Genomic DNA, 23,478 nt, shown 5'->3' on the forward strand with positions numbered 1-23,478 from the left:
TTCACGTGTGTTTCTTTAAAATTTAGAGAATAAGGCAACATTTCATTATGCAGCTTTAAGACAATAGAGTATTACAACTGGTATTTTAAAAGATATCTATTAAAAGAAAATTAAATTTTAGTTTAAGTTTTTGGTTTCAGGATAGCCTAAGTAGGAGGTATTTTGAATTTCAAAATATAAACAGCACAGCTTCCTTCACTTGTTGGAGAACATAGCTTGCTGGAATGTCTGAAAACATGATATTTCAGTTTTGTCTCTCACTCACAGATGCTGTTTCTCAAGATGGCCTCAGGAGTAACTGCCCAAAGTAATTACACTTCAGGATCAGATGTATAACTGGTTGCTTGCTTTCACTATTTATGATGCATTTTTATCTTTATTTATTTTGAAAACTAAATAGACTTCACTTTGCAAAGTAGATATCCTGAGAATATACATATTGATAGCAAACGGAAACATATTTTAAATACACTACAACAGTTTACTATTAAAAAAAACTATCAAGATGTTTTTCATGTAGATTAACCAAAAAAAAAAAGACCTAAAATTTATGGATGTTTTATGGCTAAAATATGGATTATGCCTCATATGTATCGATACCAGAGAGCATGATAAGAGCTTAATGTTCATCGACCAATGAACAGATATCCTGTAGGAAGGTACCATTATCTCCATTTTACTTTGTAAGCAAACTGAAGCTCAGTCAGTGACATTGTGACTTGTGTAGTAAAATGGAGCCAGAGTCTGACTCCAGAATCCTCATCTCAATCACAACCAAACTCAAAGGCGCTAGACAAGTTAAACAGATAAGAAAGTACTCAAGGCTACTGTAATAGGGAAGAGTGACTGATCTCAACTCCACTGAAACAAAAGTTGGGAAAGTTTTTAAGAGCTGAGGCTGAGCTAGTGAAGAGTACTGGAGAACACCAAGGGGATACAGGTCAACGTGACTGGGTTATCTACGTTTGCTAATTGGTGCTTAGGCTCCTATCCCCACCTCAAAGACTGTAGAGATAGGAGAACACTTTTTAATAAAGATTACATTTTAAAGGGATGACTCCCAGGTCCTGGAGGTCCTTGAGAAAGACATTCCTGGGTTGTAAAACTGGCAAGAGGCTGGGAGAAGATTCACATCTCAAAGGAGCAGAGAAAGAATTTATAATTTCAAAGTTTCTTAAGTAAATGCGGTAAGAAAAGGGAGGACAGGAGCTTACGGTCAGGAGGAGACCTGTCTAAAGTTTAGTCAAGCTGAGGAGAACTTTAAGGCCCTCTTGGTCATCACTGAGCTATGGGCCTCAAGGTAGTGCTGCGTTACTCCAACTTTGAAGGGCAATGCAGGATCTACATTTAATATAAAGACAAGAAGCTAACAATATAGTAAAGGAAACATGCACTAACCATTTGACTCAGAATACACTAACTAATTTGAATAATGCTGCAGTGAACACGGGAGTACAGATCTCTTTGAGATAATGATTTTGTTCCCTGTGGAAATATACCAAGAAGTTAGACTGATGGATCATATGGTAGTTCTATTTTTAATTTTTTGAGCAACCTCCATGTTGTTTTCCACAGTAGCTGTACCAGTTTACATTTCCACCAACAGTAACCAAGCGTTCCCTTTTCTCCACAACCTCACAGCAATTATTATTTTTTGTCTTTTTGATAAAAGCCTTGTTCACAGGTGTGAGTTGATATCTCATTATGGTTTTGATTTGCATTTTCTTTATAATTAGTGATGTCTAACACCTTTTAATGTACCTGTCAGCCACCTGGATCTCTTCTTTGGAAAAATGTTCAGGTCCTCTGCTCAATTTTTAAATTGTCTTATTTTGTTTTGCTAATTGGGTAGTATGACTTCTTTGTATATTTTGGATACTAACCCTTTATCGAATATATAATTTACAAATATCTTATCCCATTCAGTAGGTTGTCTTTTCATTTTGTTGATGGTTTCCTCGCTGTGCAGAAGCTTTTAAGTTTGATGTCATCCCACTTGTTTATTTTTGCTTTGTTCCCCTTGCCTGAGGAGACATGTAGAAAGACACTGCTAAGACCAATGGCAAAAAGCATACTGCCTATGTTTTCTTCTAGGAGCTTTATGGTTTCAAGCTTTATGTTCAAGGCTTTAATCCATTTTCAGTTAATTTTTGTGTAAGGTGTAAGACAAAGGGGTGGCCAATCTTATTCTTTGCCATGTGGATGTCCAGTTTTCCCAACACCATTTATTTAAGAGACTAACCTTGCCCCATGTATATTCTTGGCTCCTTTGTCAAAAATTGACCATATATGTGTGAGTTTATTTCCAGGGTCTCTAATCTGCTCAATTGGTCTGTGTCTTTTTTTATGTCAGTAACATACTGTTTTGATTACTATAGCTTTGTAATATAGTTTGAAATCAAAAAGTGTGATGCCTCTGGTGGTTTTGTTCTTTGCAGGATTGCTTTGGCTACTTGGGGCCCTTTACGGTTCACAGAAATTTTTGGATTGTTTTTCTACTTCTGTGAAAAATGCCATTGGAATTTTGAAAGGGACTGAACTGAATCTTTAGATTGCTTTGGGTAGTATGGACAGTTTAACAATATTCTTCTAATCCATGAGCATGGAGTATCTTGCCATTTATTTGTGTCTTCTTGAATTTCTTTCATCAGTGTGTTGTGGAGTTTAGTGTACAGATCTTTCATGTTCTTGGCTAAATTTATTGCTAAATATTTTATTCTTTTTGATGCTATTGTAAATGGAATTGTTTTAATTTCTCTTTCCAATAGCTCGTTGTTAGGGTATAGAAATGCAACTGATTTTTGTCAATTGATTTTGTATCCTGCACCTTTACTGAATTCATTTATTCGAACAATTTTTTTGTGGAGTCTTCAGGGTTTTCTCTATATAATATAATGTCATTGACAGGGACCATTTTACTTCTTCCTTTCCAATTTAGATGTCTTTTATCTCTTTTTCTTGCCTAATTACTCTGGCTAGGACTTCCAGTACTATATTGAATAAAAATGGCGAGAGTGGGCATATTTGTCTTGTTCTTGATATTAGACTTTTCACTGTTGGTGTTGTCTATTTTTTTTTAATACAGTATAGAATTTGTGGTTCTGTCCATTTCTGAAATTTTGTTGAAGTCAAAAATAAGTTTAAGCAGAAAACCCAATCTACAGTAGGGTTTGCAGTCTAGGTCCTGTTTTTTGTATGTCCTTGAGCTAAGACTTAGTCTCAGTTAACTTTTTTTATATTATCACCTTTTTTCTGTGAAATAAAAAATAACAACTCATTAATATTTTTCACTTTAAGGATAAATACATATAATAACCCTAGTTTTAGACAAGCCTATAGTAGGAATCTCAAGATCATCAAGATCAGGTAGGGGGTTATTATTTGTATTATAGTAAGACTAGACCTAGGAAAATTTAAGTATCTAGATCCCTAATGCATTTTAAATGATTTTCTTCTTATGCAACTTTTCTGAATTTAGTAATCATTTCCTTTCTCCATGAATAGAAGAACAGCCTTGACCACTTCTCTTTACTTTAATCATAGATCTTTCGATCATACTGTACTGCCTCTCACATTTCCACATGCTACTCTCATTTTTCTCTCATCCCTCTTAGATATGCACTATGGTTTAGTTTTGTTTGATTTTTTACAACTTTGTGAGGTAGGTAGGGGAGATGTGTCATTATACACTTTTAACAGATGAAAAATAATGTGATACACCCAAATAATGCAAGTCAGCCAACAGTCAGTCACTAAGTTCAGCTTCTACAAAAGATTTTATTGTTTTAGTGAATTTCTCAGCTGTCCCCTCCCCCTCAAAAAACACCTAATCTTCACTAATGCTTTCAAGGACTTTCAATTTTAATACTTTATTATTGAAAAGGTAGTGTAGTAGCCACTGAGGTACAATCCCATCAAGAAAGAAATGGCCTAAACAAATGGGACCTAATGAAACTTCAAAGCTTTTGCACAGCAAAAGGCCTTTCACCTGTGAGGAGGGCAATAATCTGACAACTTCCAGAGGCAGGGCCATTAGGAACCACCACAGCATGTGAGCCAAGGTGACACTCTTCCCGGGCAGTTCCTACTAAAGAATGATCATGGTGGGAATGCTGTGTGGCTATTTCTACCCAATTGAAGACTCTTCTAATGGAACCCTTTTGCTCTGGTGCTCCCTAATGGGTTGGCTGAGACTTTCTCAGAACTGTATCATAGTCTGAGCTCTCCCTGCCCAATCCTTCTCGTCTCCTTTCCTTTCACAGGTGTCATTGCAACATCCTATTCTGAAAGCTTTCCTTGTTCAAACCTGTTTCCTCTCCTTTTGTCCTTCTATTATATAGGTACTCTACTCCCTTCCCTCAATAAAGCCCTTGCACTCTTAATGCTGTCTCAGCATCTGCCTCTCTGAAAAACAAATTTGACACAGGTAGTCAGTAAATCATAGCCTTAATTTGAAGCACTAAACTAATAAAGATGAAAAACAAATTAGCCTTTGATGACCATAAAAATCACAACTTTCCTATGCCAAACAGATCTGCCTCAAAACTCAACTTCCTATTTTACCTAGCCAGATTTGCAACCATATATGCCACATTCTCAAGTTATGCGTTTCATTAAACCTTTACTTCCCTCTCCTTGCTTTCTGATGCTTGTAAGGTCTTACACCACTTTGTTTTTCCAAATGGATGGGTGAAAGGAATGATTAAAGGTCACCCTGTGATAACTCTTCTTTGCAGTGAATTGCACTGGAAGGGCCTTTGTCTTCAATTCAGCACCCCTCCACGGATACCCCAAGTGCTCTTCTCCACTTCCTAGCACACCTCCTGGATTCACATCTCACACTTCCGAGATCCACCACTCATACCTGAATTCTATTCTGGTACGTAGATCCTTTTAATCTCAAGGCAATTCATTGGGTTTTCATTTGTGTTCAGATGGATTTACCTTTTAAAAATGTACAAAGTATTTAGCTTTTATTTATGCCTTGGATCCACATTTATAGGCTGTAAAATCCTATGGGACAAGGAGCCAGAATAATGATATATACATTTTTGTATCCATGACAGCACCTACTCTGAGGTCTTCTGCACAGTATAGGCTTAAATAAAATTGCACTGATTTGACTTGATGGTAATAATTGGACAAATAGAAGTAAATTCCTTTCAACAGACGCCAAGCATGATAAAATATCAAGAATCATACACTCTAAAAAGGAAAGAAAAACAAAAATGAATGTGTATTATTGAATACTTGCTATGCGAAGGCATTATGTGCTTTACAGAAGTTAAATTATTTAACCCTCATGACACTAAGAGCAAGTTATTTTAAGATACCTTGAGGATGAGAAAACACAATGAGTGAGTTTAGGTGCTCTGTGCAAAACAACTGAACTTATAGTAACTGGCAAGGCTGAGATCCAAACCTAAATCAGCCTGACCAGAAGACTGAGATTTTTCCATACGTCCCACACAGAGGAAGGAGAGATGACACAAGCACATCTAGAGGTAACATCTACTCCAACAAAAGTAGAACAGATTTAAATGTAATAATATTTTAGAGTAGGGGGAGGTTACTTCCTAATTGGGTAACTCAAAGAACAAAATGACATTGATTTGGGCCTTGAAAAATATCTAAGATTTCCACAAATGGAGATAGGGAAGAAGAGATAAAACAAGGAAAACCAGGGCTGGGTCAGTGTGTGCTGGGAGTGAAGAGGTTATTGGAAACACAAGCCGGAAAAAAAACTGGTTAGCATGAGTTTACAGGAAGCTTTGAAAACCATGCTAAGAAGTTGGGACACAATTTTTGTATGCAAAAAGAAGTCACCAAAGGTTTTTGGCAAGGGATAATATTATCAGCACTGGCAGCATCATAATGGGGAAATGAAAGCAGAGAGTCCATTTAGGAGAATATGACATTAGTCCAGGCAAGAGACAGTGGGAGGCTGGACTAGGGCACTGGTGAACAAAGAAGGGAGACAAAGAACAGAGCCATAAGAGGGTTTAGAGAGAGAATCAAAGATAACTGAAAACAATGTGGCTAGCTGGGTATATGAGGATTCAATGAATAGACAAAAAGAGAATAGGAGGAAGAAGATTTGGAAAGAAAATGATTTACTCATTTCTGTACCAAAAGCAAACTGGTTGATTGATGGCTAACACCCTAATCCAACCAGTTCCTGGTTCTCTCAGTTTATGCAGAACTGAGTGATAGACTCATAGTTGATGGAAAAAATAAAGGACCTTCTTCCCATCAAGAGTCAAATCTGCTGCCTTTCTGTTCCTCAATCAACCAGGAACTAAGTATCAAACAGCCAGAATGGCTCACATGGAAGCATTTCTCAACACTTGATATGTTGGACAGGAAAATGTGAGCTGGAGAAGGGCTGCAAGAGATTATGGAGCTGGAAGAGAAAAAAGATGCTAATCTGGACAGATGTCATTGCCCACTGAGACGCGACCACCCACTAAATCCCATTACTCCTTTACCGCCACTTTGCAGATTCACATTAGAGAAGAGATGCACATACACCCCAAGATGTGATTCACTTTTCAAGTACTTAAAATTTTCCTGTTGTAAAATCTAATCACCTTATCATAATTTAGACTATTTTATACAATTAAACCCTTTTAATTAGCACACCCTGTTGTAGCAAGAAATGTCTTAAACTCTCATCAGAGACTGATGGAAATTATACAATGGAGGGAGATACTCACTATTCGTGACTTTGTTTAGTGGCAATTTAGAAAACACTTTCAAAACTCTAGGAAAAATATATAGACTTATTCAGCAACTTTAAAAGCTTTTATGTAAAAAAAAAAAAAAGCCAGCATTTATCTTATTTGAATAGCACATAATATTTTCCTATTCTTTCAACAAGATACCATAATGTGAAAATCTTCACAATAAACTAAATGCTTATTGACTAATGGAAATCACTACATGCCAAAAGGGGAATGAGGCATGGAATGAATAAGCAGCATGTTTATGTTCACAAAAGTCATTCATATCTACTAAAAACCTATATGTAGCCTCATGGCTGCTATTACATTTTGATATAAATATGTGCTTTTTATTCTTTTATTATATAGTACTTTTTTTGTTTCTCCTCAACTTCCCTACCTTCTTTTTGCCAGTAACACAATGCCACAGATGACACATGTGTATTATCACTATTCAGCCTAGACAAAAGAATATGACTTTCAAAAGCTTCCAGGTTACTTTTCAAACAGGATGTTTATTAGAATAAACATGAAGATATATTTTTCAAAAATACAGTTTGATCTTATATATTGTTTTACATGTGCTTTATATGTTGGGGTTTTTTTTTCCTCCTAGATCTCACAACTACCTACTGGAATTTTATCCTTCTTTCCCTTTATATTCAATACTCATTGAGAGTGAGAGATTTAAAGACACATCCATGAAGTCATCATATGAAGAAAAAGCAGAAAGCTGTGCCTTACGACTATCTCTTTACTCCATCTACTGCTCCATCAGACCCAAGTCTATGACTCCCTTAAATGGCACCATAAATTCAAACATTCATAACAAAATACTGAGTTATATTTAGCAGTATTACTAATGATACTAGCATTTTGACCCTATGACCTGCCCTTCTATTTCAAACTGGTTCTTCTAGCAATATGTGAAAGCCTATTTAATCCAAGACAGCTGGGCTCTGACTTACTATTCTTTCCAGGCTTTGGGGGGAAATTCCCTCAATAATACATAGGCTAGCAATTGCTTCTTTACTAAAAATACCTTCACCTACAAAACAAAGCTTTTCCAATTACAGTCAATTTCCAATTTTTCCTTTTGACACAAGTTCTCAAAGATTATGTAAAGAAACCTACAATACCTTCTCTTTCTCATTTCCAAGATGATATGAAAGTGCTTCACTTGTGTCTGTCCTTTAACAAAATAAATAGGCAATGGAAGAGGATAATCTGAATTGCATCCAATTCACAGGCTTCCTCTTTGCCTAAATCAAATCTGTGCTTAAGACTTTGCAATATGCTGGTAAGCATTATCAGAGCTTGGTCTATCTGTTAACAGCAGATACAAAATGTTAGCTGATATAATTTGCCCGTCAGATACATTATAAAAAGTTTCACTACATGTAAGCTGTGTCTACATAAAACACAGCTATCTAACATTCAAAAGCATCTCCTTGCTCTACATTAACTATAAATTCTACTGATTTCAAAGACAGTGTTGAGGTTGCCAGCAATCATGCCATTCTTACATGCACATCCCCTTGGGGGCCCATAGTTTTTTAACAGTCCCACAACAGGCATACCTCTTAATCCAACCAATTTATACAGCTCAATGAGTTGACTCAGAATTCAGAAATGCCACTTTCCCATATTAACTGGAAAAAACAACAACAACATATATAGCCCTTTGTGAATTAGGATGCTCAAATATTTTGGTCATAAACAATTGTTTGGTCATGTATACATCTGGTCTTCAGAAATTTAAATAATATGACCAGTGGGACCCAGTAGGCATCAACAAACATGTATTGATTATGAACAAACACTAATTTTTCAACAGCATTAACTCTCTTGGGAACTATATTCTTGGGGACAGGTGATTTGTTAAACAGACCATCCTGTACTTACACAGCATATACATTCCTAAAATGTGAATTCTTTTTCCCTTTTATAGAAAACAGACCCTGAACATTCTGTTCCCTACAACTTTTAAGGGACACCTATCATCAAACTACCCACCTGGGAGAACTACACCTATTAAATCAATTCATTACCATTTTCTTAACATCTAACCAGAACACCAAATGTCCTTTTTCATAAATCTAAACAATTCTGGGGGAGCAAAAATAAGATAAGGGGTTCTTTTGTCATAAGCTTAAAAAATAATTTAAAAAAATGTTTTTCTAGGGCTTCCCTGGTGGCGCAGTGGTTGAGAGTCCGCCTGCCGATGCAGGGGACACGGGTTCGTGTCCAGTCCGGGAAGATCCCACATGCCGCAGGGCAACTAAGCCCGTGGGCCATGGCCGCTGAGCCTGCGCGTCTGGAGCCTGTGCTCCGCAACGGGAGAGGCCACAACAGTGAGAGGCCCGCGTAGCGCAAAAAAAAAAAAAAAGTTCAAACAACTAAAATTATAGGAACAATTTTCAAAGTCTTTTTACTCAACTGAAAAAATATAGCAGAACCTCACTAGGAAGAAAGAAAATAACATGAATGTTATTATACACTTTAAGTGACTGTAAACACCACCATGTTATTTAATCTACAGTATAACCCTATACATGTGATATCAAAATATTTGAAAGTAGCCTTGCCACCTGTACCATCCAGCAATATTATGGTATCATCAAGCTAAGACCATATAATGCTACTCTGGAAATAATAAGATACAGAGGTATGTTACCAGGACTATATATGTTCGACAAAGGAAATACTCTCTCTAAATGGTAACCATATTATCTGCACATACCATGCAAAATTCTTACAAACACAAATTCACACTCCATCTTACAAGTAACTGTGATTGATAAATGGATTATGTTAGAATTCCCTCTAGCAAACAGTGAACAAGCAGCTTTAATGAGGCTTATGACCCTACCCTATGGATATCCTAGGGAATCTGAAAGTGAGTATTTTGCCACCAGATACAGGTCAGGTGCTACAATTCCTGCTCCCAGATCATTAATTTTTTTTTTCTAAATTTAAACTTTTTAACTTCTTTAGCTATGCAACAATAATCAAGACACTTTGGAAACAGTATAAGAAACATTACTTTCAGTAATAAGCATTAAGTACTTGGAAAACATGTTTTCAGAGAATCACAGACTTTTCCAGCAAGAAGGAACTTTTGAGATCACTTAGAGTCCCACATTTTATACAGTAAATAGCCAAAGTCCACATAGGTTAAACAATTTTCTGAAAACTGTAATTCTGTTCAGTGTCAGAGCTGGGACCAGAACCTGGTTCCCTGACTTCCAGTCTGGCACAAGTCCCAGTAATCAAACACGTGTTTGTAAAAATCAGAGGTTTCCAATGGTATACTTGTCACTCCAGATGTTGACATGAAGAACTGTTCTTCTCTATCTGTGAGGGCCATCACCTTCGACTTAGCAGGAGCTTTGGGGCAGAAACACATGGCGCATGATGGGGTCAAGGAGCTGAACAATCAAGTACCACTTAGTCCTGGTACTAAGTGAGAGGTATTGGCCTCATGTCCTGAGAAGTCAGTAAAGTATTTCTTGAAGGGTTATTACAAAAGGAACACTAACCTAGGTTCTGTGAGGAATACAAAAGAAGGAAGAGAAGTATACCTTCCTACAAGTCTCAAGGAGTTCTTTCTAGTTCAGAATATAAGACAACACAAGTGAAACTTGAGTGCTCATGTGTGTAAAATACACATTAGAAGCTAAAGGAATATAGAAACAGAGATCAGTGCAGATCAGAATCATCAAGAAAGGCTGCAGGTAAGAGCAGGGATGTAGGCTTTGTGTGAAAAAACATGCTTCTGATCAACAAAGGGGTGGCCTTCCATAAATGAAAAGATGGGAACAAACCCTGACTTTAGTTAAAGTGCTTCAACTTCCTTCACTAGTGACACTGGGAGATGCAGCCAAATGAATGGTACTACTCACTGGCAAAACCATCACTCAGTATCATTTCTGGTAATACTATTTTAATTTAAAGAATTTTTAAACCAAACCAGTACACTTGATTTCTATTTCTTGTACAAAGTACAATATTAGCACTAAAGCATTTTCTTTCATCTTTTGTCTAAAATAAAGATTTTTAAAAATATCTTACTAAAACAGAGATGATGTAAAGAAGTACCTAAAAAATCCCAGATTTTTTTAAAATGAGATTTTTCCACAGATGAAGTTGGGATTGTTTTTCTTTCAATAAAAATGTTGAAAATCATGAAAGAAAGAAGGTAAAGGGTGTACACATCAAGAATCTTCAAAATTCTATATTTGGAGAGTATCAGATGAATTATCAAGAAATGGCCAAAATGCTATTAAAATACAGGGAAAGTGATGAGAAGAATCAAAATAATCTACAATAGGCCATTCGGACTCTCAATGGGGCTTTTTTTTTTTTTTTTTTTGCGTTTTGCGGGCCTCTCACTGTTGTGGCCTCTCCCGTTGTGGAGCACAGGCTCCGGACGCGCAGGCTCAGCGGCCATGGCTCACGGGCCCAGTGCTCCGCGGCTGTGGGATCTTCCCGGACCGGGGCAAGAACCCATGTCCCCTGCATCGGCAGGCGGACTCTCAACCACTGCGCCACCAGGGAAGCCCAATGGGGCTATTTTTAAAGAAAAACATTGCTTGATCCCACTATGAATATTATTTTGGGAAATTTTTCCCAAAAAACCCAACAAAATAAAAACATTCCAGAACATCAATTGTGTCCCCAATTGGCTATCCAGGACATGACTTTTTTTTTTTTGAGGTACGCAGGCCTCTCACTGTTGTGGCCTCTCCCGTTGCGGAGCACAGGCTCCGGATGCGCAGGCTCAGAAGCCATGGCTCACGGGCCCAGCCGCTCTGCCACGGCATGTGGGATCTTCCTGGACTGGGGCACGAACCCATGTCCCCTGCATCGTTAGGCGGACTCTCAACCACTGCGCCACCAGGGAAGCCCCAGGACATGACTTTTGATTATTATCCTTGTCAGAACTTTTCCATTCCACCGTAACTAAGAAGGCTGCTGTTTTTATCCAATACTTCTTTGACTCTACTTCCCAATTTTACCTCAATCCTAACAACCCTATTGCTTTGACAAAGGCTGTACAAATGTCAACTTTTCTTGCCTTTTTCTCTTGCCAAATATTCAACAACATCTTCCCTCTCTAATTTTGAATCTTTTTTTTCCCACTTATATTTTTTTGTTCATTAAATAGCTTACTGCTGAAGTTCCTTTCTCCATAGTTTAAATTCAAAACACACATGAAGAGAGAACTAACGTTTTAAAACAATAAACCAAGAAAACTTTCTGGAAATAAAAGGCTTATTTTATATATCAAAAGGGCCCCATCAGATATCTGGGAAAACTAATACACAATGATCTACTTTAAAACATATCCTGGTAAAATGATTAGACACTATTAATAAAGGAAAAAATCCTAAAGAGATCATGGCAAAAAGGACAAATAACATACAATAGTAAGTATTAAACTGGCAGCAGACTTATTAAAAGCAAACTGCAAACAAGGCAAAAATAGATCAGCCTTTCCAAGAAATTCAAGGAAAAAAAGTATGAACTAAATATTTAAAATCCATCCAAGCTATCCTTCAGGCATCAATGCTATTGCAAACGTTTTATACATGCAAGGGAATGCTATACCCATGGGTACTTCTTGAACAATCTACTAGAAGATTAGTTTCAAACAATCAAAAGATGAGTAACTTTGGCAAAAGGACAGAAGTGTGAGGATTTAATATAATTATCTCCAACACTAAAAAGACAAGGCTAGGGATAAATGAAGAACATACAAATGATATATATTCTGACAAAGTAGTACAACTTCAAGACAACAATAAGGAAAGGAGGAAAGTAAAATAAACTCACTGATAGTGAACTTATTAAAGTTGTGGTAAAAAAAAAAAATACCACAAAAGACTATCATAGTAGTACTAAAAAGTTAAACACAGAAGAGTGGGCTCAAAGTATCTTTAAAAGGTGTAAATACCAAGATTATCACTACAACAAAAATATAAACTTTCATAAACAGACTCCTCCTCCACAAAAAAACTTAAAAGAAGATAAGATCAAAGAAAACACATAAAAAACACAACAAACATAATTATGAATATTTACCAAATGGCACAGCAATGATCTTTATAAAACAGAAACTACAGCAGAATCAAGGAGACCAACAGAAACACATTAACCATGGACGGCTTAAATACCACTCTCAGTACAAAATAGATCAAGTGAACAAAAACTAAATGAAGATATAGAAGACATAAATAATACAGTCAATAAGGTAGATCTTCTGGAAAGATATTAAACTTTACACTATGAAAATAGAGACTATATTTTCCTCAAGAAAACATGGAAGACTGACAAAAACTGATCCTCTTCTAAGTCATGATAAAAGCTTCAGTGCATTCCAAATAAAATTATTATAAACAATACTCTGACCATCTTGTCACAAGTCTAGATTTTAATAACCAAAAATTTTAAAGGACTTTCTACATGAAAACTTAAAAACCTTCTACTGCACTGCTTTTTGATGAAGAAATACAAACATTCTAAAAAATAAAGATAATAAAAACACTACATATCAAAATCCATGAAGTAGAAATATAAAGCAGTGACCAGAGGAAAAATCATGGCCTTAAACACCTACAGAAGTAAAAAAATTTTAAATGAATATAAATGAATTAGATCCCAAATTGAATATCAAGAAAAAAGAACAAAAGGGTCAAATTAAAAGAGCACAAGAAAAGATATAACAAAGGCAAAATCAGAAATTAATGAAATAGAAAAGAAAAAACAATATATCTCATTAATAAATCAAAATCCAAGTTTGCTGAAAAATTAACATAATGGACAAACTAGCTACTTTCATCAAGGTAAAAAAAAGAAGAAGAAAAAGCAAAAATAAAATAAAAAATACCTAGAAGGAAGCAATCATTGAAGGGGAAGAAATATAAAAGTCCTAAGAGAGTACAATGCAGACCACCAAATAAATTTGAGAAACTAGACAAAACTGCTAACTACTAAAATTGACCCAACTAGAGATTAAAGAGCTTAACAATCAATTTCCATGGGAAAAAATTGACAGTTACAAGAAATGTCCTCAGCAGAACCAGAGAATTTCACATTCAAAAAAAAAAAAAAAAAACAATGGTGCCAATATAGTAGAAATAGTTCTGGAACACAGAAAATGAAAGTAAACCTCAAATTCTTTTTATGAAGCAAGTTGAATGTTGATACCTGAATCTGATAAAAAAAAATAGCACAAAAACAGATAATTACAGGCCAATATCACTTATAAATACCAATAAGAAAATACTACATAAAATATTACTGAACACACTTCAGTACCATATTAGGTAAATAATATACCATAACAAAGTGAGATTTATTCCTGGAAAGTACAGTTGGTTCAATATTAGAAGCACAGCAATATATTATACCATATTAACTGACCTGAGAAAAACGTGATAATTTCCGTACATGCTAAACAATCACTGGACAAAATTCAATACCTATTCCATACAAACAAAACATCCATTCAAGAACAGAGGAACTGGTGATTATTTCCTTAATATAACTATAAAGACACACACACACTCACATACACATATATGCAGATATGCCTTAGTCCTAAAGCCAGTATCAATCACATTTAGTGGGGTACTACTTTAGGCATTTCCAATAAGATCAAGAAGAGGAAAGGATGGTCACGAACTTCACTACAACTTACTATATACTGGATGCATATTAGGGAAAACAAATCAGAAATATAAGAAGTGGAAAAGAAGGAAACCTATTATCTCCTTGTATGTGATATACAGTTTCCTAAGGAAACCCTGGAGAATCATTACTAAAACTACCCCAAATTCAATAAATTAACAGGATATAAAATGAATGCATAAAAATCAATAACTTTCATATACACGAACAATAATCACTTAGAAGATAAAATGGTAGACTAAAACTGCACTGACAGTACAAACAAAAATGGTTTAATATTTAGGAATAAGTGTAACAAGAAATGTGTAAAACTAATATGAGGAAAGCTTTAAAATACCTCAGAAGATACAAAAGTAAAAATTGGTGAAATTCAAAAACACTCCCTGTTGTTGAATAGAATATCTATAATCATAAAGATGTCAGGTTTTCCCTAAATTAATTTAACAAAATTCCAATGAAAATGCTACACAACAAAATATAGAAAAATATGAATAGCTAGAATTTCACTGAAAAAGAAAATCTACGAGGCACTACCAGCCCTACCAGATATTAAAATACACTACAAAGCCTCAGAAATTAGTATGCACTAGTATGGCAATGAAGCATAAATAGACAGTCAAACCAGAAGGATTCAATGGAAAGTACATGAATAGATTCAAGTATGTATGGAAATTTAGTATATAATAAAGGTGGCAATAATATCACTGAAGCAAAGTTTTTTATTTTTAATAAATATTGTTGAAAACTTGGAAAATCATTTAGGAAAAGATAAAATTTGGTTGATACCTCCTGTCATGTAAAAGAATAATCTCTTAAGTGAAAAAGAGATTTAAATGTAAAGAATGAAATCATATAATAAAATTCATATACACCTGTCTGTAGAACAAGGTTACTAACCATGACTCAATATCCATAGTAAATGAAAGACTGATAAATTTGACCACATTAAAAATTTTTTAATTTATCTTCTACATGACAATAAAACAACACAAGTATAATCAAAGAAGAAAAGCCAAATTGGGAGGAAATATCTGCAAAATATGTAATAGATTAATGGCTAATATAATTCATATCTAAAGAACTCTTCAAAATCAAGGAATAAAAGAAATATTAGAAAAATGGGCAAAAGACATGAGCAGACAATTCACAATAAATAAATAAATAAATTTAAAAAACTGGTCCTTTTTACTTACAGCAATGAGGGAATACAACACCTGGATTTATGCTCCCACTTCATGTGGGATAAATAAAACAATATCTTAAAAAACCTACTACTGGATATAACCACGCATCTACTATAATGGCTTAAATGTTTAAAACTAATGAAACCAAGTGGTGGCAAGATATGGGGCAACTGGAATTACCCACGTTGCTGATGGGAAGGTATAATGGTACAATCACTCTGGAAAACAGTGTGGCTGTTTCTTTTAAAGTTAAACATACACTTCCACACAATCTGGAAATTCCACTCCTAGTTATTTACCCGGAAGAAGTTAAAATATATACCTATACAAAAACCTGTACATGAATGTTTATACATCTTCATTCATAATGGTCAAAAACTGGAAACAACACAAACATCTATCCAGAGGTAAACAGATAAAGAAACTGCAGTAGTTTCCAATAGACTACTACCTATCATTAAAAAGGAATGAACTACTAACGAACTACAGCATGGATAAATCTCAGAAATATTATGCTAAGTAAAGGAAGCCAGACACAAAGAGTAAAAAGCTATAATTCCATTTATATGACATCCCTAAAAATGCAAAAGAAAAAAAAAATAGGGGCAGAAATCATTTCCTCAGGGTGAGAAAAGGGGACTGACTGACAGAATTTCTGAGGATGATAGAAATGCTCTGTCTTGATTATAGTAGTGGTTATATGATATACATGTGTCAAAACACATCAAACTATACATTTAAAAGGATGAATTTTACTGTTTGTAAATTATACTTCAATAAACCTAACCTTAAAAAAGTATGCAGACTTTTAAAGGCTTTTAATATATATTTCCAAATTGCCCTTCCATTAACTTAATTTCTTCTACTACTCCCATTTAATTTACATTCCCACTGGCATTCTACAAGTGTCTGCACCCTCATCAGCCTCAATATCATCAGATTATTATTTCAGACTTTTCCTCTTTGATAAGTTATTTTAAAATGTTGCCTCACTGTTTTGATCTGCATATCTCTTAGTTTTTAGTAATGGGGAACTTTTTTTCATTTATTTCTCAGGTAGTCGTATTTCTTTTCTGCTCATTCTTTTAAATCATTATTTTAAGAAATTACTTGGTGTTTTTCTTATTAATTTTCTTAAAGCTGGTTATATATCCTAAAATATTTGTCATATACTTCCCAGATTTTCACTTGCCTTTCATTTTTCAATTTTTTTAATATACAGATATCTTAAAATTTGAAATTTCACAATATTTTCTACGATTTTGGGGGTATTTTTATTTAGAAATTTCTTTCCTCATGTACAGTTCAGTTAAATATTCAGCTAAATGTTTTCTAATTAGTTATAGACTCAATTTTTTAACTCTTTAAATCTCTGTTGATACAGTGGCTACTAGCCACATGTGGTTTTGTAAATGTAAACCAATTAAAATTAAGTTGTTTTTTTTTTTTTAAAGAAGATATTGGGGGTAGGAGTTTATTATTAATTTATTTATTTTTGCTGTGTTGGGTCTTCGTTTCTGTGTGAGGGCTTTTTCTAGCTGTGGCAAGCGGGGGCCACTCTTCATCACGGTGCGTGGGCCTCTCACTATCGTGGCCTCTCTTGTTGCGGAGCACAGGCTCCAGATGCGCAGGCTCAGTAGTTGTGGCTCACGGGCCTAGTTGCTCCGTGGCATGTGGAATCCTCCCAGACCAGGGCTCGAACCCGTGTCCCCTGCATTGGCAGGCAGATTGTCAACCACTGTGCCACCAGGGAAGCCGAAAATTAAGCTTTTTTCCTAGGTTTCTTCTAGTTGTATGGTTTCAGGTCTTACATTTAAGTCTTTAATCCATTTTGAGTTTATTTTTGTGTATGGTATAAGAGTCCAATTTCATTCTTTTGCATGCGTATACCCCATTTTCCCACCACCATTTATTGATGAACTATCTTTGCCCCATCGAATATTCTTGGCACCCCTGTCAAAAATTAGTTGATCGTATATGCATGGCTCTCTATTCTGTTCCATTGGGCTATGTCTGTTTTTATGCCAATAGCATACTGCTTTGATTACTATAGCATTGTAATATAGTTTGATTCAGCATGTGTAATGCCTCCAGCTTTGTTCTTTCTCAAGATTGCTTTGGCTATTCAGGGTCTTTTGTGGTTCCATACACATTTTAGGATTGGTTTTTTATTTCTGTGAAAAATGCCATTGGAATTTTGGTAGGAATTCCATTGAATCCATTGATTGCTTTGGGTAGTACAGACATTTTAATAATGTTAATTCTTCTAATCCTTGAGAACCAGCCTTGGCAATGATTTTTTGCAATTGAAACCAAAAGCATAGGTAACAAAAACAAAAATAAATAAGTAGGACTAACCAAAAGCATAGGTAACAAAAACAAAAATAAACAAGTAGGACTAACCAAAAGCATAGGTAACAAAAACAAAAATAAACAAGTAGGACTACATCAAACTAAAATGATTCTGCACAACCAAGGAAACCATCAACAGAATGAAAAGGCAACCTATGGGATGGGAGAAAATACTTGCAGACTACATATCTGATAAGGGGTTAATATCTAAAATACATAAGAACTCATATAACTCACTCACAAGACAAAATAACCCAATTCAAAAATGGGCAAAGAACCTAAAGAGACACTTTTCCAAAGAAGACAAATGGCCAACTAGTATATGAAAACGTGCTCAACATTATTAATCATCAGGGAAATTAAAAATTAATACCACAATGAGACAACACCTCATGCCTGTTAGAATGGCTATCAGAGATAACAAGTGTTGTTGAGGGTATGGGAGAAAAGGGAGCCCTTGTACACTGTTGGTGGGAATGTAAATTGGTACAGTCATTATGGAAAACTGTATGGAGGTTCCTCGAAAAAAAAAAAAAAAAACATTAAAAATTGAACTACCATATGATGCAGCAATCCACTTCTGGGTATATATCTAAAGGAAAAGAAATCATTATCTTGAAGAGATATCTGTATTCCCATGTTACTGCAGCATTATTAAAAACAGCCAAGATACATAAATGACCTTAGTGTCTGCTGATGGATAAATGGATAAAGAAAATGTGGTATATATATATGCCATGGAGTATTATTCAGTCATAAAAAAGAAAGAAATATGCCACTTGCAACAACATGGGTGAACCTAGAGGGCATTATGCTAGAGGATATCATGCTGAGTGAAATAAACCAAGACACACTGAAAGACAAATACTGTATGATCTCAGTTATATGTGGCATATACAAAAGTGAAACTTATAAATCAGAGTGTAGAACAGTGGTACCAGGGGCTGGGGTGTGGAAGAAATGGGGAGATGCTGGTCAAAGGGTACAAACTTTTAGTTAGAAGATGAGTAACTTCTGGGGATCTAATGCCCAACATGGTGACTATAGTTAATAATGCTGTAAACTTCAAATTTGCTAAGAGTAGGTCTTAAGTGTTCTCACCACAAAACAAAACAGAAGGTAACTATGTGATCGATGTGTTAACTTGATTAATCACTTCACAATATATAGTATAATAAATCATCACTTTGTATACCTTAAATAAATCATGTTGTACAACGTAAACACATGCAATTTTTGTCAACTAAACCTCAATAAAGCTGGGGAAGAAATCAAGATGAAAAAAATTGCTAATCAGAATCAAGTTAAATTTAAAATTCAGTTCTTCGGTCACACTAGTCTCACTATTTAAGACTATTTTTTAGACCAGTTTCAAATTCAATTTTACTAAATGTAGAGCAATTTAGGTAAAACTGAGTGGAAGGTACAGTAAGTTCTCATACACCACTCTCCCCTCCTCCAAAATATAGCCTCGCACACTACCAACATCCCACACCATGGTATTACATCTGTTACAACGGATGAACCTACACCGATACGTCATTATCACCAAAAGTCTACAGTTTACGTTAGGGTCCACTTGTGGTGTTAAATATTCTATGGCTTTTTTTTTTTTTCTCTTTTGCGGTATGTGGGCCTCTCACTGTTGCGGCCTCTCCCATTGCGGAGCACAGGCTCCGGACGCGCAGGCTCAGCAGCCATGGGTCACGGGCCCAGCCGCTCCGCGGCATGTGGGATCTTCCCAAACTGGGGCACGATCCCGTGTCCCCTGCATCGGCAGGCGGACCGTCAACCACTGCACCACCAGGGAAGCCTGTGCTCATTTCTTTTTAATGTAGAGTACTATTGTATTGTCCAGATGAACCACAGTTTATTTAACTATTAAAGGACATCTTTATTCAAGTTTTGGCAACTATGAATAAATCTGCTATAAACATCTGTGTGTAGGTACTTCTGTGGATATAAGTTTTCCACTCCTTTGGGTAAATACCAAGGAATTTAACTACCAGATCATATGTTAGAGTATGTTCAGTTTTGTAAGAAACTGCCAAACTGTCTTCCACAGTGGCCATAGCACCAGCAATGAATGAGAGCTCCTGTTGCTCCACATCTTCACCAGCATTTGGTATTGTACTACCCACACTGCCAGTGCTTAACAGCCATGTATGGCTAATGGCTCCCATACTGGACAGTAACATACAGGATATTTCCATCATCACAAAAGTTGTATCGGCAATGCTGCTCTGTTTAAAACTTAATTGTTTATACATGGAAGAAGAACTAAGGTGACAGCCTTTTTTTTTTTTCTCTGCATAAATCCATCCCTTCTCTCATTGCATTTTGATGGTTTTTGCTTATATTTGCTCAGAAGTTCAAATCCCTGCTCAGTCACTATATGTCCATTAATAAATTATTTACCCCCCGCCCCCAGTCTCAGCTTCTTCATCCTAATCATTTATCAGGTTAGTGCATTAAATTAGATAAGATAGGATAAATTACAACACTCATTATGTTAAGTCCTTATTTGCAAACTTTTGCCTGTTAGGAGTTTGTTTATTGAAGGTCTCAGTATGGTACTTTGAAGATCCTTACTGAAGGCAAAAGCTTAATACTGTATTTACCTGATGTGGATTTCTGTAACCCAAAAGTAGATTCGCTGCTTTTATATCAGCATGAACATATTCATTTTCGTGTATATATTCCAGTACATCCAACTGTGAAAAGAAATATATAAGGTTATACTGATGTCTATTTAGAACTCCAGATCAACCTGAACATTGTGAATAGAGAATAACATGTATTTTTTCACATTAACAATGACAAAATGATGTATTTCACAATTATGCATTTATCTATTCTAAAATGATCATATGTGCTGGTCGCTCATCCTGGGAAAAAGGTGAATAAAAGGATCCTCAAATATCAAGTGTTTTAAATGCACCTCTGATGGAGAGGAAGCCAAGACTCAACAATGCCTATGCTCCTGACAGCACGGTGCCCAAATCACACTGTGCAAAGAGGAAAATTATGATAAAATCAGAGACCTAAAGTGAAATAATCATGACGCCCACTCAACAATCCCTCGCCCAAGCAATAATTATAAATAAGTTTTTGGGGCTCCCAGAACAAAATCCCACGTCCAGGATTACAGAGAAAGGCATTCTCCCTCTAGAGTAACAGAAAACACCTACGCTTCATCTCTGAAACCCTTGAGACTTACATGTTACCTATGCCTAGTGCTCAATAAACATTTGTTGGCTGGCTAGAGGATGGATGGGAAAATTAATGAGTTCTGTTTGCCACATCCCAACCTGGCATGAGTAGTCGCATTCTATCTAAAGTGGAAAAAATAAAATGGAGCTTAGGCAAACCAAACACAAACAAGATAAGACGAATACGTGGTATAAACAAAATGTGTGCATGGGTGCTATTAAGATTTCATTGCTTCTTATTTGGCAAAGTATATATTATTCATTGCCACACTAATTACTGCCACCATCCCAAACTCATAATAAAAACGTTATAGCACCCCCTTACCACCACATGTGTAGTATGGAAAATAATATATTTTGCCATACTTTGCATTGTTATAAATATAACTGACAAAAGAGAGGTTATTCTTATAGCAATGCAAGCTTGTTCTGATATGTATAACAAAGCTGTGAGAAAAAAAAAAATCAGACTGTAGAACCAAAGACTAATTGAGTTTGTAGTGCCAAACACAGCACATTCTGTCACTTACAGAGCCCACTGTTATCAATTTCACCAAAATAGTATCTATGCTCAATAACTGACATTTCTAGGGCAATAATCCTTCATTCTCTGATAATTCCACAAAGGGCAACAATTTGTATGTTGTAACAAGTAAATAATCTGAAAATGGAGCATGGGAAATAAGTCATTCTTTCTTACCATTCGGATACCTAGCTGCAGGACAGTTGACTTTTTAAAAGTACCATTCTGGTCTGAGATCTTCTGCAAATCTATTCCCAGTCTTTCTATTACCATAAATCTGTAACTATAAGAAGGAGAAGTCAAAAGGAGATGTTAAAATAGCAATGCTGAAACTGTCTATTTATGAATTTGAAACAATGGAAAAATACCCCCAACTTAACAATAAAGAATGATGCAATCTGAACCATTAGAGAATGAATGTATGTTATATTGCCGTTCTTTTGCAGAAACATACTAAGTATTTACTTTGCAGTTAGTTTTTGAGTAGAAGAGCATTCTGTGCTGAACCACTCACACTGCCTTAGAACACGAAAAGAGAAGTCTTTCTAAATTAGTCTTGAACTTAATTCGTTTTGACTCCATCACCTTCTTCCATATGGCCTTGAGCAATTATTTTTCCATACAGAAGATTTTATTTATATTTGTTTCTTGACCTTATAAAATCATATTTACTTTCTCTATACATTTATAAACATGTGTTTTCCTAAATGTATGTCTTTTTTTTCTTTTCTGTTTGGGACCTCTCCCCGCCCCTTTTCTTCCCTTCATATCTGCCCCGATTCTATATCTATCTATGTATACACAAATACATACAGGAATTTTTGTATTTTTTTGACAAAAATGCAATCTAATTATATGAACTTTTCTGCATCATACTTTTTTCAATAATACCTCATTGAAATCCTTCCAAATCAACTGGTAGAGCTTTAATTGATTCCTTTAATGGGGTGCATAGTATTACATGATATAGATGTACCATGGTTTACTCAGCCATTCACTCCCCTATAGGTAGCCCTTTACTTTGTTTCAAGATTACTGTTTGTTCATTTTTTTAAAAAAATTATAGCATTTAAAGACCATTTAGGCAAAGCACTGACCTCTGAGCCTATCTTCTCACCTAGGAAAAGAAATATTATCACCTATCTTAAAAGGCTACTGAAAGAACAAAATGGGTACCTAACAAATGACATTTTTTAAAAAATCACTACTATTAATTATTTATATGTGATGACTAGCCATGTTTGGTGAGTTTAAAAACATTTCTACAAATTTTTGGTTGTGCCTCTCAAGAGATGGAGCTTAATTAGATCTCCTCTCTTGACTATGGGGTAGACTTAATGACTTGCTTCTAGCAAAGAGAATACAATAGAAATGATGGGCTATCACATCTACAATTAGGTTATAAAAGGACTGTGACTTTCGTTTTGGACGCATGCTCTTGTGTGTGCTCTTTCTCCTCTCTCTCTTTCAATTACTGCAAGCCAGCTGCCATGCCTTTATGACACTCAGGCACCCTCTGGAGAGACCTACATGGTGAGGAAGTGAGGCCTGCCAACAATCACGTGAGAGAATTTAAAAGCTGATCCTCTTAGGCCTGCCAATAGCCACATGAGTGATTTTGAAAGCAGATCCTTCCCCAGTCGAGCCTTGAGAAGACTACAGCCCAAAAGACATCTGACTATATCCTCATGAGAAGTCCTGAGCAAGAACCATCTAGGGAAGCCATTTATACATAGATAACTGACCCACAGAAACTAAGATAATATTAGTTTGTCATTATAAGCCACCAC

General features: G+C 35.5%; 1 protein-coding gene across 3 annotated transcripts in view; it reads right to left on the reverse strand.

Annotated features, from left to right (window-relative positions):
* Positions 1–23,478, reverse strand: part of VRK2 (VRK serine/threonine kinase 2) — a 90,279-nt gene that overhangs the window by 28,345 nt on the left and 38,456 nt on the right. For all 3 annotated transcript variants that reach the window (XM_024752992.1, XM_024752990.1, XM_024752991.1), the window contains exons 6-7: positions 21,866–21,971; positions 20,575–20,667 (exon numbers count right to left, since the gene is read on the reverse strand). In XM_024752992.1, coding sequence (XP_024608760.1) covers positions 20,575–20,667; positions 21,866–21,971 — 199 coding nt within the window. The remainder of the gene's footprint in view (positions 1–20,574; positions 20,668–21,865; positions 21,972–23,478) is intronic.

This window comes from Neophocaena asiaeorientalis, unplaced genomic scaffold (assembly GCF_003031525.2).
Source record: "Neophocaena asiaeorientalis asiaeorientalis breed wild unplaced genomic scaffold, Neophocaena_asiaeorientalis_V1.1 scaffold100, whole genome shotgun sequence".
Classification (NCBI taxonomy): domain Eukaryota; kingdom Metazoa; phylum Chordata; class Mammalia; order Artiodactyla; family Phocoenidae; genus Neophocaena; species Neophocaena asiaeorientalis.